Below are 15,760 nucleotides of genomic sequence, written 5' to 3' on the forward strand. Positions count from 1 at the left end.
TTAGGTCCTCTTTCCACGGACACTCTTATAGAACTCAATAGCTCCTGCATAAATCATTTAGATGCAAAAAAAAACAAACCACACACTTGATGTGTTTTTGTGTGTGTAAAAGCATACCTGTATTCTTCTTGAGTAAACACAGGAATAACAGATGGCTGAAGGACTGTGATTTCGACCAGAGTCGTACTCTCTTTCACAGGCTCACCATGATCATAGGCTACAACCACCAGCTGTTGGAAAACAGAGGGTGTTATTTCCATATAATACATGGGTACTTGCTACTGCTGCTGATCCTGTTTACACATACATTAGCAATTCACTATAATTTAGGATTTGCATAAACCAGGAGAGGCAAAAAGCTGCAAGGACCGGAAAGATGGTGGCGTTTTACTGTCTAAATCTTAACAGTAATTATTTTTTAATTGCAGATCCCTATGTGTATGTTTCCCTCTGTCATATCTGTTTTTCTGTGTGCTTAGTCTTAATTTAATTGGTGGTAGCTAATGTTAACAAGACCCAAAGGAGAAGGGCAAACTCTTAGAGAAATCAATATGAAGTCTATCAGTACTTGATCCAGTCAGAACTCAATGACTTTCAAAATGTGTTTTTCTATTAGTATACAGTGTTCTTAGATCATTAGCATTTAAGAAACGATGCACAACGATTTGGGGTTAGATGTTTTTCTTGGTCCCAGTTGATTTAAGCTGATTTCTATTTATAGTTCTCTCTTGCATGCTGCAGATGTGTTTACAGAAACCCAAAGCTATCACCTTTAGAGAAGTCATTGAGATTTAGCCACAGCTCTTTATGTTTTATTTTTTTGTCGTTATCCAAAACACAAACATGATGTTAAACATTAAGTTTAACTTAACAGGAGCAGGTACGGTTAAATTTATTACTCTTAAGGGGCATCTTTAGAGGTCATTTACCACGGCTTAAAGAGAGCTTGCACTATACTTATAGTGATTACGGAGTTTTAAAAAAGAGTGATTTAAAATAAGATACCATAAAGTACGGTAATAGACAGAAAAGTAGGTAAAATTAGCAAGTGATGATCAAAGTTTGTCTGATGTTGCACCACACTCAGGGGCATGTCAGAGTGCAAAGCAAAGTAAGACATAAACATATTAAACATAGTGTCTAGTGATAATATCTGAAGTAAAGAAAGCCTTCATGCTTTAATCTTCAAAAAGCAAGTCATGTCAAACTTTTAAGCCATTACCAGGATTTAAAAAGACATGACCCAAAAAGGCTTTTTTTATTATCTATTTGCTGCTTAATTTCTCTCACTCAATAAAAGCTAAAGTACTCATTGCACTATTACTCCACAGTTTGTCATTTCAATCCTAGACCAGCATAAAATACTGGATAACTTTAATGTGGAAATACTTAGCGTCATTGTCGTGTGGACTGTGACTCTCTCAAACCTTTAACAGGCACCAATAGTCAGCATTTATCTAATTTTTCGCTTTTTTAGAAAGGTTTCCCACATCATACTTTTTTTACTACCATATGATACTGCAGTTGCAATGTTTTCAATGGAAGTACATTTTCATCGTCTCATGTTTTTTTAAGTGGGAAAAGGAACAGCTTCTTTCAGGTTTACTAGGTTTTTTTATTTATTTTTTTTTTTTACAAAGATAAAGATCTGCAAGAAAGCTTCAAATTGCTTGATTTCCATGAGTAAAAGTTTTGCCAACCTACAATAAAGGCCATGTGAAGCACAGGAACATAAAGTCTACCACCTAGATCTCTGCAGCTCCTCTAGGATTGGCCTAGGTCAGAAGTTTTGAGATTTATACTTTACACATATAGCCTTTGTTTTCCGCTCTTAAACAAAATATGAATCTGGACAAATATAATGATAACATAAGGCAAAAAAAAAAATCCCAACTAGATTACCAATTGTTTCTGTACTAGGGCTTTATGTGCATATTTCTCTTCTCGAAATCTCAGTTCTAATATCTACAGATGTTCAAACTATTTGTTACTAAAGTGACAGTGAATATACTTACTCTGAACTTTAAGTTGGGTTCCTCGTTTAGATTCACTCTTGTAACCACATGACCTTTCTCTTCATCTACATCAAAAATACTGGCAGAGTACGGATATGCGTCCTGGTCCACCCTGTAGCGAACTAGACCTGCTGGGGTATTCTACAAAAACAGAAAACCAGAGCCCACATTATCTTTTTAGTTTCAAATCTAGATGGATTTTGCAGGAGAGGATGAGCAGCCTTTTATGTTTTTATAAAAAAAAAGAATTAATTATGGAAACATGAACTAGCATTAAAAGTGAAATGGCTTTAACAGTAGAGCTAAATGTCACGCAATCTTCTAATTTAAAAACTAATCATGGAAAATAAAGCGAAAATGCAATTCTGGAAACCAGGGGTTCAATAGTCATAAATTAACCTCTAACGTTTTGCTGCAAATAAGCAGCAATTAGAATGAGTAATTTTACACAAAATGGGAAAAAAAGGAATGTTTTACATATCTTCTGATATTGTTTTACTATACAAATGATACAATAATTTCTCTGTAGTTCACAAATCCAAACACACCAACGATAATAACCCAAAAGGTGGCATTTAATAAGCTCCCTGTTATTGCATCACATGCAGTCTGCTATTATTTACTTTGTCAGACAGTGCAAAGACGTGTGCAGACATTTTGGGGGTAATTTTCAATTGCTTGAAAATTGAAACTTAGAAAAGAAATTAAATGAATGAATTTAATGTGATTATATGGAACTGGAACAAATGTATTTAACTCTGTTTTGTTATCTTTACCAATCAGATGTTTAGTTGAGTATCATTTGGAAGGCAACATTTAGATTCACATTACAGAGAATTTCTCAATTTCTGACCAATCTTTTTTCTTTTTTTTTCTGTATGCAAATGTGAGATACTTTTTCTGAGTTCGTCTATTGAGATTGCTCTCATTTGAACCCAAATACACTATTGACTCTAAATATCGCATTAGATCAAATGTGTCAGGTGGGAATGCAACCAGCTCATCACAAACAGGCACCCTCCACACCTTCTAGTAAAGATGTTTAAAAAAAGAAATTATGCTTTAAAACTCTAGAAAAAAATGTTTAATTTAAAAAATGCATAAATTAGTGGCATCCTTATAAGAAGAGAGCTTTTAAAAATATATAAATTGAGGCAAAAACTAAATTTTACTTTTTTTTTTTACCTGTAAACGTATAATATTACTAAAGTAAAGGTGTTCAGTCGGTACTTTGATTTAAACCTATGACTAAGATGGGGAGGATAGAACACAAAACATAAAACAGCATCACTGCAATGACTGTAAATAAAATAAATAAAGACATATTGGTCTGGTTAAGCTTTTTGATTAACAACATTACTGTGTTGGTGAATATTAAGAGGAATTAAAGGTTATTCAATGATACCCACAGATTCAGGGAAAACAATTTTATCATCAAAAGACTTAGGAAAAAATATGCAGATAACAGACACTTAAAGTGAGAGCATATGGAAAGTTTACATTCCAAACAATCATAAATATGAATTTCTTTTTCCTATTTATCATTTTCTGTGAAAGAAAGTAGATTTAATATAAATAGTACTGTTATGAACAGCATTGCGAAGCTACTTGAAAAACATGTTCATTAAACATTTCTTCTAAAAAAAACAGTTTAAAGTGAGTCAGCAGAAGCCAGCAATGAAAAAGTCTTAAAAGCATTTATGCTTCTAAGGTAAAATTTGAATCTGAAGGGAATAAACAACATTTATAACCAGAAATATAGATACACTATATTGCCAAAAGTATTTGCTCACCTGCCTTGACTCACATATGAGCTTAAGTGACATCCCGTTCCTAATCCATAGGGTTCAATATGACGTCGGTCCACCCTTTGCAGCTAGAACAGCTTCAACTCTTCTGGGAAGGCTGTCCACAAGGTTTAGGAGTGTGTTTATGGGAATTTTTGACCATTCTTCCAGAAGCGCATTTGTGAGGTCGCACACTGATGTTGGACGAGAAGGCCTCGCTCTCAGTCTCCGCTCTAATTCATCCCAAAGGTGTTCTATCGGGTTGAGGTCAGGACTCTGTGCAGGCCAGTCAAGTTCATCCACACCAGACTCTGTCATCCATGTCTTTATGGACCTTGCTTTGTGCACTGGTGCACAGTCATGTTGGAAGAGGAAGGGGCCAGCTCCAAACTGTTCCCACAAAGTTGGGAGCATGGAATTGTCCAAAATGTCTTGGTATGCTGAAGCATTCAGAGTTCCTTTCACTGGAACTAAGGGGCCAAGCCCAGCTCCTGAAAAACAACCCCACACCATAATCCCCCCTCCACCAAACTTTACACTTGGCACAATGCAGTCAGACAAGTACCGTTCTCCTGGCAACCGCCAAACCCAGACCCGTCCATCAGATTGCCAGATGGAGAAGCGCGATTCGTCACTCCAGAGAACGCGTCTCCACTGCTCTAGAGTCCAGTGGCGGCGTGCTTTACACCACCGCTCCCGACGCTTTGCATTGCACTTGGTGATGTATGGCTTGGATGCAGCTGCTCGACCATGGAAACCCATTCCATGAAGCTCTCTGCGCACTGTTCTTGAGCTAATCTGAAGGCCACATGAAGTTTGGAGGTCTGTAGTGATTGACTCTGCAGAAAGTTGGCGACCTCTTCGCACTATGCGCGTCAGAATCCGCTGACCCCGCTCCGTCAGTTTACGTGGCCTACCACTTCGTGGCTGAGTTGCTGTCGTTCCCAAACACTTCCATTTTCTTATAATACAGCTGACAGTTGACTGTGGAATATTTAGGAGCGAGGAAATTTCACGACTGGATTTGTTGCACAGGTGGCATCCTATCACAGTTCCACGCTGGAATTCACTGAGCTCCTGAGAGCGACCCATTCTTTCACAAATGTTTGTAAAAACAGTCTGCATGCCTAGGTGCTTGAATTTATACACCTGTGGCCATGGAAGTGATTGGAACACCTGATTCCAATAATTTGGATGGGTGAGCAAATACTTTTGGCAATATAGTGTATATGAGTCTGAAAAAATGCTATTTAGTACCTAGTATAAACCTTGGGGGTAACTTTTAAAGCATAAAACCTGGAGAGTATAATGATGTTTTTTGGCTCAAGAGAATCTACTTTGATGCTTCTACCTGCACTCTGAATCAATTCAGATGATGAAAGAGGACAGCAAGCACATAATTCAAAGGAAGTGAAGCTTTTAAAGAGGCTTATGGCAAAACATCGCAGAGAAAGATTTTGCTTGCAGATTTGAAAATAAAAAAATAAGTTCACAACCTCTTGAGCAGTAATGCAAAGTGAGGATCTTTTGTGTTTGCGTCTGGCCTTTTTTTCATAAATATTTATTCGGCAGGTGAATTTAAAAGCTCACCAAGTGGCTTATACTGTATATGTATTTATATTTTATAAAATTAGGGTCATTTTTCACACAGCTTGCACAATTTAGATCTGCATTTAAAGAAATATGTGTGAAAATGAACGAAGCTTTACCCCTATAACTATCTGTGTCATATTTTAAAGCTGTGAAACAAATTTCAGGTCACTTAAACAAGACACTCCTCAATAAGCTGGTCTCCATTTTACAAGCAAAATAAATCAGCACAAGTGAAAAATATTGGTTTGTTCTTAGAGTTAGGCTATACGAGCTATTGCTGAGCAAAAGAAAGACAGCAAGGCCCCAAAAGGGGAAACGAATACAGATTTAAAAACACACTCTCATAGACGGATGATGGCCATCATTATCACATAATATTCCATTCCAATGCACAATTTTAGGAGCAAGCGGAAGAAAACGGTTTGATTAAATATGAGCAGCTGCAAATACTCACCGCAGGGTCAGAGTCATTGGCCATCACTGTGGTTACAATGGTTCCCTTGACGGCATTAGGTGCAACCATGCCTCTGTACACCGGCTGGCTGAATGCTGGAAAGAAATCATTCATGTCCTAGAAAATGATCCAAGAAAAATAAAATGGGAATGTCAGCAAACTATGCCTGAAAAGTTGCAGATGTTAATATTAGAAATAGCATTGATATAAAGTGTAACTGCTTAATCTGTTTATTTTTTTAACAGGTTTATTTTTTAAATTGTGTTGGTTTGCCTTTAGATCTCTATGGTAAATAAACCATAAACTTGCTGGGGAGTGGTGGTCCAGTGGTTAGGGCATAGAGCTTGAAATCCTGAGGTTCTGAGTTCAAGCCCCACTCCCACAGATTGCCACTCTGGGTCCCTAAGCAAGACCCTTGACCTCATACTGCCCCCCGGGCGCCCCACAATGGCAGCCCAACTGCTTCCCAAAGGGCATGAGTTAAATGAAGACGCAACTTTGCCCAATGTGAGATCAATAGAGTTCAATTATTTTTTTTCTTAGTATTATTTGCTAAAATTAAAGCAGTATCATGGAATTTATTAAAATAAAACCATTTTTCATTAAACATAAATCATAAAGTAGAACATGCCTTTATCAGTCAAAAAAATAATACTCCACATCACTCTGAACGCACCATCATGCCTCCTCCAAGAAATGAAACACGGAAGAACAGCTTGGAGCTAAAGCAGACAAATATGAAAGTATGACACTAGTTTCCTCCGAGGAAGTTTCTTTTGACTGCAAATGTGCTGCATTGTCACTCAGACCTGTTCAAACAAATGTAAATCAGCAGTGAGAAGTCTGAGAAAGACCACCTGTGTCTATTACCGGTATATTAGCAACAGATATGTACGCTGGTGGCTCAGTAGGTGCTCAATGTTTTTGACCCACTAATTAGTCCAGGTCTCTGCAGATTTACTATCTTTCAAACACCTTTTATCTCAGGTGGAAACTGTTAGTACTCAAATATGCGCTTAAAAATTGCAAAGTTACTTTGTAAAATTAAACTATGCACTTAATTTAGCTGGAAATGTAACCTTTTTAGATATTAATGAAAAAACAATTGAAAAAAGAGGTTTTGATGCGCTCTGCACATTTGACTACAGAAATGTACTTAATTTAAAATGAATTTATATTCTTTATTAGTTTTGGTTGACCAATAGATCTTTATGTCATGTTCTAACTCAGTCATGATACTCAGGATTATAGTGTATTATCTTTGTACTGTGAGGTTAAACAGAAATTTAATGCGGGATGCCCCAAAAAGTCAACATTTTGAGTTGGAGAGTGGAGATATGAAGATCTTCACTGGAAAAGGGATTTTACTTTTATCAACAGTAGCTCAACTTTCTTACTTTGACTGTAGCAGTTCTTTAAGATATATATATTATAAAGCTATGCTGACCATCCGTGCAGCCAAATTACAGCATTTTAGCATCCACACTTCTCCGAGCGGATTCCACATGGCCTGATTTCCCAAGTTTAAGACCCTAAAAATATATTTGGACTGATTGCAGCTACTGTCTTCCTTTTAGCCTTAGATCATCAAACCAGATGCTTCTGGTGATCCTCACAAAGGCTCCAAGGCTCTGGAACTACTTGCTCTTTTTAAAAATCTTAAGATGTATTTAGCTAGACTAGCTTTTGCTTAGTAAGTTGCTTTTATCTCTTCTTTTATTGTTGTGAAACATTTTGTGATTTTTATTTCTGAGTACCGACTTGCTAAAAGCACATTTTCAACATAGGAAAGGTTAAAGCTATCTATGTTCTTTACTTCATTTCTGTTAAGAAATTGTAATACACTTTACTGTAATGTGGTTGTCCTTCATAAAAAATATGTATAATTTGATAAAAAAAAAAAAAAAAAACCTTGAAAAGCAGCTGAAACATTTGCTATGGTCTTACACTGGGATTGTGCTAAAGGAAATCTTATGAACTCAGACCCTTGATATGCAAATAAACTGTAATTCATCCACTTTGCTGTGTTTTTGTTTAATTGGCCTTACAGGTGAGCAGCAGCAAATAGGAAATCGTGTTTATGATGAATATGTCCTTATTCTAAAGTCCCAAAGCGTTCAATTCAAATAGCAATTCTATCTACTATATAGATAAAACTATTCGTTTATAAATGTTGTATAAAAAAATACATGACCTTCTTTCCCTCAGTATCAAATAACAATAAACTTTTCTGTAAAACATCACTGAGAATTACATAGAATATTTGTATCTGAAAAGATTTTCTTAAACTTGTTTAAAAAATTGATTTTCACCCATTAAGAATAAAATGTATTTCTAAAATTCTAAAAAGCCCATAAGATGAAGTCAAAGTTGTTGGAAGCTTTTGAGGATTTTATATTTTTATATTCTTAAGGCTACAGCTAAAACACACATTTTGCAATCAGTGAATATCAAAAAATGATAGAATTTATTAAAAATATATAAGCACGGTTCCTTTGCTTCAATCCTAAACCCCTGCTATAAATACTCTGGACTCCCTCTACAGAGGGAAATTTGAACTATCGTCTTTGGAATTAGACTTAGACACAGACTTTATCATTTCGTACAGTGTATACAAAACAAAATTTTATTCAGTACAGCTCTCAGACATTTTTCATTTTTTAAAGTGCAGCCGTGATAAAGGTAAGAGATAATATAAACATACGAGTGTATATTCGAACATTCAGGGTTTTTTTAATTTTTATTTGTATATTTAATTAAATATACAAGACATTTATATGTTGCCCTTCCTGGCATTATTTTGGTTTTCAGCACAAGTAGCAAGAATGTTAGAATGTGACAAGATTATGTACTTTAAAAACACATAAAATAGTTTCTTATCATCAAGGTGTCCTTCCATCAAACTAACAGAATAATCTAAAATGCCTCAGTAGGAGCTTTACCCAAAACTGAACATTTTAGTCTGAAACAAATTAAAAGAAAAGATTTCCATCGTTCCAATGGCTCACTTTCCTTATTTTTAGTCATAGGAGTGTTTAAAACAGCAAAGGAAGCAGAGCGTTCAGTTATCGGACTCCTGTCTGTTGGAACCAGCCTCCACCCCTAATTAGAAAAACAGATCAGTGTCTACTTTGCCCAGTGGTTTCTACAGGATGGGGGAATGCAGTGAAGTCAAGATCAAATGAAATCTGCTGGTTTCCTGTGATCTTTTTTTTTTTTTATTTACTAATTGGTCTGAACTTTTATTTTTAAAATGAAATGAAAGTTTGCCCTTACTGGACTCTGAATGGAAAATGACAGTGAGTTTGTCTGAAACCAATGAGATTAGATTGTCCCTTTTATTTTAATGGAAATATTTCCAACGTTATCATTGTTTTGTCTCAATATAGATAAAATGAATGGACTTTCTTAATAATGCTTTATGAAAAAGTGTTACGGGTAATAAGACATAGATATTTGAATGTATTTCAATTTGGTCAAAAAAATTTAAAGAAAAATAAATTCACTGCTTGTTTTCATCTTTACCTAAAATATATACCTAAAAAACTTGGTATGCAGTTTATACTAAACCCCTTAATCAATATTTTTTCAGAATACCTTTTGTTGCAAACAAAACAGAAACAGAAATATTACATTAAAAAAAGAAGTACAATTTACTTAGATATAGTAACTTTTTAAACATAGAAAAAATTTTACTCAATAAAATCTAAGTGCATTTTACTTACTAAGATGAGCAGAGTTAACAAACTCAAATAAATTTTGCTTATCAACAAAACATGTACTTTCCTAGTTTCCTAGTAAATGTTACTCAACTCATATTGTATCCAATTCCAAAGCTTAAGTAAATAGAAATAATTTTTCTTTGCTTGATTTTTATTCAATGATTAAGTCGTTTTACTCAACTGATCTAAATCTTAAGGGTTTATTATTTTCATTTTTTTCATTTTCATTATACACAATTCATTCAATACAATTAAATAAACTAAAAAGTAATCCGATTATTCCAGAACGGTTGTAGTGGTGCAGGTTAAATGCATACCCATTTTAGTATAGAATGCAAAAATAGTCCACTTATTTGCCTTAATAACCTACTTGGTAGCTTTGGATTTATGTTTTGCCTCATAGTAAATCTGTGTTAGAAAACTTTGACCAGTCTGTTTGATTGTATTTGGCTGGATTTCACCTCACAGTATGTCTAAGAATACCTCAGAATTTATGCAGCTGCTTCTGTTCTGTGTCCCATCATCAATGAACACTAGTGAGCCAGTGCCACTAGTGTTAATTTTGTTGAAGAGGAGCAGTGGCCTGTGCCGTATGGTGAACCCTCTTTATTTACTTTTATCCAGTCTTCTCTGTATAGCAGATCTGGATATTGACAGATGGCTGTTGTGATGGAAATTACCTTTAATAGGGTTAAGTTTATGAACATTTGTGCTGATATTAATTCTCGATAATATTGCTCTAACAGCCAATAAGTGATATTTACTGATACTGTTTACTAAATACATCCATACGATTTTGACACCATGAAAAAAACAAAATGCAGACACGTTCTCTCTGGTTCAGATAAACACCTGTAATTCTTTGCCACATCGCCATTACTTCCCCTGTGACAAAAACAAGCACCACATAACTAATATGCTCCCCTCCCCCTGCTGAAAAAGAAACTGGATGGAAATATATGAGCCCAGTTTATTGGACCGATACCAATAACTTTCAAAATGACTAACATTCGTCGATACTGATGTCTAATGCCGATATATCATGCACCTCTACCCTTTACCAAAGACATTATTCTGCTGTCATCCACCACTATGGTTTTCTGTGGGAGTCCAGGCATTTTTGCACCAATGTGTCAATGCAAAAATAAAGTATATGTGTTCCCCTCTTGATCAAGATGAACCAAGATGACACTCCTAAGATTGTAGTACTGTACTGTAATTTCTTGGATGTTGTTTTTTACTCTTTTGGTAGCTTTTTTTCACCTGCATGGGGTGTTTTGTTGCCCGCATGCTTTCTTCAAAACAAATTCCTTCGAATGCATACCTCAAAACATGTTTAGGCCTTTTATCTGCCTAATTAAAGGTGGCATAACAAATACATTTGTCATAAAATAGCCAATTATCCATCTTCAAGAGCTGAAAGTCATACACTCTCAAACATCTTAGTCCAACTGAATATGTTTCAGCAAGAAGAGAAGAAAACAAAATTTTTCGGTGTGAAAATAGATTGGACCTGACTGTAGGTCTTTCTAGCATGTACAGGGATGACATTTTGAGAAATAAGGTAAAATACCATAGATATATCAAGATGTTTGATGTTGAAGAATGACCAAATGCAAACTACCGGTAGTATAAGGGCTCTAAATATTTAGGCTTTGTAAATTCTACTTTACCTTTAAACTTTCTTTTGTCTAATCTTTTAGAACTTACTTGCTCTTTTGTGCTTTTTTTGTGCTTCAGAAAAACCAAACTAGAAACCCCAACCAAACACTCACACACACACACTTACACACTCACCAATATTCTAACAGTAACCAGGGCAAGCCCAGGAGGCATGGTTCCCTCCACGTCGACAGCCTCCACGGTGAAAGTGTATGATGGTTCCGAAGCGGCCAGAGCTTCAAAATCCAGAACGTTGAGAACAGACAGCTCCCCCGTCACAGGGTCAATGTGAAAAAGTCGTTTTACATCTGGATCCAGGCTTTCGGCTCTGATTCGATATGTGATGTTTGAGATGAGGTCAGCATCTGTTGCCTTGAAAAAAATAATACAATAAAAAAGGTTTAATCACTGCTGTGTGGTGTAAATGTTTTTTATGTTTTGGCAAGAAAGATTTCAAAACAGTGCTTTCATTGAGCTCTGTGTTGAGGTGGACTATTCAAAGCGCCTGTGGCAGTAACCTTTAATGTTCTGGTTATCCACCGATGTTCCATGTCATATTTCTTTTTTATTTTTTCTGCTTTGCAGGTATTTAAATGGGTCTGCTTTAGGGAATCCTGCCCTTTTCAATTTTCTATCCCTCAACAACTCTTGCAATAATTTTGACTTTATGACATTTCCAGTGCTACCTGGAATATGAAATGTAAGCACTTTGGTGATCTCAAAGAAAATTTAGGTGAGTGACTCTAAGTAACAATATTATGAGTTCTTTGGAATAGATTTATGACTTGGAGGGTTTGGAGTGAGTCAGAACATTAATCTTCAGTCGCTTTATTTTTTTATATCAAGCAGCAATAAATGTTTGTTTTGGACTGTTTTAAGTGGAAGTAAAACAGCAGTAAAAAATTGAACCAAATGATATATTTAGAAAATGTACAACAAGCCTATTTCAAGATGAAATATTGCTTCTACAAAGTATGGTGCTTTATGCCCTTATCAAAAAAGTAAAGGGAACACACAAATAACACATTCTAGATCTGAATGAATGGAGTATTCTCATTGAATACTTTGTTCTCTAAAAAGTTAAATGTGCTGACAACAAAATCACACAGAAATTCTCAATGGAAATCAAACCTCCACGTTCCTGTATAACATTTCTACAACTCCTGGGCATACTTCTGATGAGGTGGTGGATGGTCTACTGAGGGATTTCCTCCCACACCGGAACTTAAACAATCAGCTAACTGCTGGACAGTCTATGGTACAATGTGACATGGGTGGATCGGATGAGGCATGATGTCTCAGATATGCTCATTTGGACTGAGGTTAGGGGAACGGGCATGGTACACTGCATATCTTCATTGCCTTCATCTTGCAGAAAGTGCTGACACACTCCAGCCACATGAGATCTTGTATTGTCCTGAATTAGGAGGAACCCATGGTCAAAAGCACCAGCATATGGTTTCACAAGGGGTCTGAGGATATTATCTCGGTACCTAATGGCAGTCATGCTACCACTGATGAGAACATGGAGGGCTGTTTGGCCTCCTAGGAAATGCCTAAGGTTCTGTTGCTGGGTTGTTGCCCTCCTACGGACTCCTACACATCTGCTGTACTGGCCTGTCTGTAGCGCCTCCAGACTCTGACAGACACAGAAATATTTTTGCCACAGCTCACATTGACATGGCATTCTGGATGACCTGCACTACCAGAGCCACTTGTGTTGGTTGTAGAGTCCGTCTTATTGCTACCACGAGTGTGAAAATATACTGTTGTATTAAACTTATAGGTGCAAAATAATTAATTTATCTCCTGAAACCATGTACTCCTTCAGACAGATTGCGTAGCCCAGCAATTAACTGTTCTTAAAAGTATATGCCTTTTTGTTTTCATATCATTCATATATGTTTTACCATTTGAATTATATGATAATAAATAATATCTTCTATTCTTATTCATTGAGGTGAACTTTACATAGACGATGGAATTTCCAAGCTTAGCCAAAGACTCACCTTTAATTGTAATATGACAGTGTCCTTTGGGCTATTTTCAGGTAGATTGACATTATAAGACTGTTGAGAGAATATTGGGCTGTTGTCATCCACATCCAAAACGGTCACAGAGAGGGTAAGTCTGGATCGCCGAGGGTCCACTGCACCATCTGATGCTTCAACAATCAGGATATAGTGGCCTTTCACCTTCATGGTAAGAGAGTCATAAGGAAAAGAGTAGAACAGGGTAGTATCTTGAAAATCATTGCAATTATTTCTGGATGAGATTTATCCTGTATAAATCAAATAAATAAAAATAGAAAATGAAATGCAGATACTTAAAGGGATAGTTCGCTATTTTTGACATGAATCTGTATGGCATCCCGATCACCAGCGGCATGCAATCACACTGACTTACCCCTGGCAGCGTCCTGTGAGCAGAGTTATCGTCCAGTTTTGGTCAAGCCGAAAGTAGTCCTGCAGGTTTTTAGGAACAGCGAAATAAAACTTTTCTCTTCCCAAAACATTATGTGTCCAAAAGAGTGATATTTTCGCATCCCAAAAACATTGTAGTGGAAAAAGTCACACGTCGTTATCAATTGGTCCTATTTTCCACTACAATGTTTTTGGGATGCGAAAATATCACTCTTTTGGACACATAATGTTTTGGGAAGAGAAACGTTTTATTTCGCTGTACCTAAAAACCTGCAGGACTACTTTCGGCTTGACCAAAACTGGACGATAACTCTGCTCACAGGACGCTGCCAGGGGTAAGTCAGTGTGATTGCATGCCGCTGGTGATCGGGATGCCATACAGATTCATGTCAAAAATACCGAACTATCCCTTTAACATTGCTAATTACATATTTGCCACCAATAATGTTGAATAAATTATTTCAATAAATCTGCGACAGCCGCTGACCTCTCTGTCCAGAGGTGCTGCAGTCCTGATGGCTCCAGTGGCATTGATGGAAAACAGCGTCTGGTGGTTCACAAGCCTATAGTGGACTTGGCCACTTGCTCCCAGATCTGGATCTGTTGCCTAAAGCAAGTTACAGGAAAAAAAGAAACAAAAAGTTGCAAAGAAAACAAAAAGAAAAAAGTTAGTAATAGAAGAAAATAACAACTTTGAATGCTCTTTTACTTGATCAAGATAAAAGATGTGTTCTTAATTACATCAATCCAATTTTCTAAGCTTAGTTTAAAAGTCCAAATGTTAGTACGAAACGATTTTATAACTGAAAAGAAAAAAAATCTGTTTAGATTTCATTAAAATTAGTAAATTTCTATCAGATTTTTTCAAGCTTTTTAATGTCATTACACTGTCACAAGTACGGAGCAATGAAATTAACTCTCTGCATTTAACCCATCCCCTTGTGGAGCCATGGGCTGCCACTGCGCAGCACCCGGGGAGCAATCTGGGGTTAAGGTTCTTGCTCAGAGAGCCAGAGTGTTAGTCTGAGGGAATGGATTTCAAACTCACAACCTCAGGATTCTAAGCTCTACGCCCTAAACACTAGGGCACTCCCCACATTTTTCCCATGCAATTTTTTTTTTAAAATAGACTGCAAAACAAACCCAAAGCCTCATTGAACTGAGTTCCAGCTGCTATTTTAATGAAATCTTTTACCATGTTTTACAAACATAGAGACATAAGATAAATGTTTTCTTCCTGATAATGATCCCAAAAAGGTTTCCCTTTGATGAAGTTGACACAATTAGTAATATGTTTCTTTACAATAAGAAAATATCCAACTTCTGTGAGGTCAGTCACATCCTTGCTGCAATTAACTTCAGTAACTAGAACTTCATCAAACCTGTCTTGACTTTCATTTGTCTTCTGTTTATTACATTATAAAGCTAGAAAACAGCTATCTCAAATTCTTCTAACTTTTATTTATTGTTGCCTTCGCTCTTAGTGGGAGTTAATTATTTAGATCTTCAGAGTGTTGCACAGATGATATAATGAGACTCAAGCTGCTGCTAATTGTTAAAATTAGGTTTGAGGAGTCAGAGGGTTTAAAGTTTTGTAAATATGTGCTACGTAGCCTTTCATAGTGATAACAGAATGTGCTGCTGCCTTTAAAATGCTATTTAAAGCGTAAGATCTTGGTAAAACTTGTGTTAGCTCCAGTTCGTACTTTAAAAGTTTTTTTTTTTTCTCTTTTACTTTCAATTTCGACTTAAAATTAGTTATAGGAAAAACCTTATTAAGGATTTAAAATGCTCTGGTTATTTTATTTCAAGTTTTTTTTTCCAGCTCATCCATGTAAATATTCAAACTTGTACAGTTTTGGTCAGAAGTGTACAGACACGTTATAGGGGAGTTGTGGCCTAGTAGTTAGGACATTGTGCTTGGAATCCAGACTTTCTGAGCTCAAGTCCCACTTCCACAGACTGCCACTCTGGGTCTCTGAGCAAGACTCAGACCCCTGCAAGACCCTTGCTCAGTGGCAGTTAAGGGTCTTGCTCTTGCTGCTCTTGCCAACCCCACACTGCTCCCCGTGCACCACACAATGCAGCTCACTGCTCCCCAAGT

The 15,760-nt window shown here is 36.4% G+C and overlaps 1 protein-coding gene across 5 annotated transcripts in view; it reads right to left on the reverse strand.

The window, feature by feature from the left end:
- The window catches only part of LOC119780510 (protocadherin-15-like), a 336,939-nt gene that overhangs the window by 100,727 nt on the left and 220,452 nt on the right, over window positions 1-15,760 (reverse strand). For all 5 annotated transcript variants that reach the window (XM_038280587.1, XM_038280586.1, XM_038280585.1 and 2 more), the window contains 6 exons: window positions 14,144-14,263; window positions 13,243-13,428; window positions 11,369-11,605; window positions 5,850-5,966; window positions 2,016-2,156; window positions 118-230 (listed from right to left, as the gene is read on the reverse strand). In XM_038280587.1, coding sequence (XP_038136515.1) covers window positions 118-230; window positions 2,016-2,156; window positions 5,850-5,966; window positions 11,369-11,605; window positions 13,243-13,428; window positions 14,144-14,263 — 914 coding nt within the window. The remainder of the gene's footprint in view (window positions 1-117; window positions 231-2,015; window positions 2,157-5,849; window positions 5,967-11,368; window positions 11,606-13,242; window positions 13,429-14,143; window positions 14,264-15,760) is intronic.

This window comes from Cyprinodon tularosa, unplaced genomic scaffold (genome assembly GCF_016077235.1).
Source record: "Cyprinodon tularosa strain WSP-4 unplaced genomic scaffold, ASM1607723v1 ctg161, whole genome shotgun sequence".
In the NCBI taxonomy this organism is placed as follows: domain Eukaryota; kingdom Metazoa; phylum Chordata; class Actinopteri; order Cyprinodontiformes; family Cyprinodontidae; genus Cyprinodon; species Cyprinodon tularosa.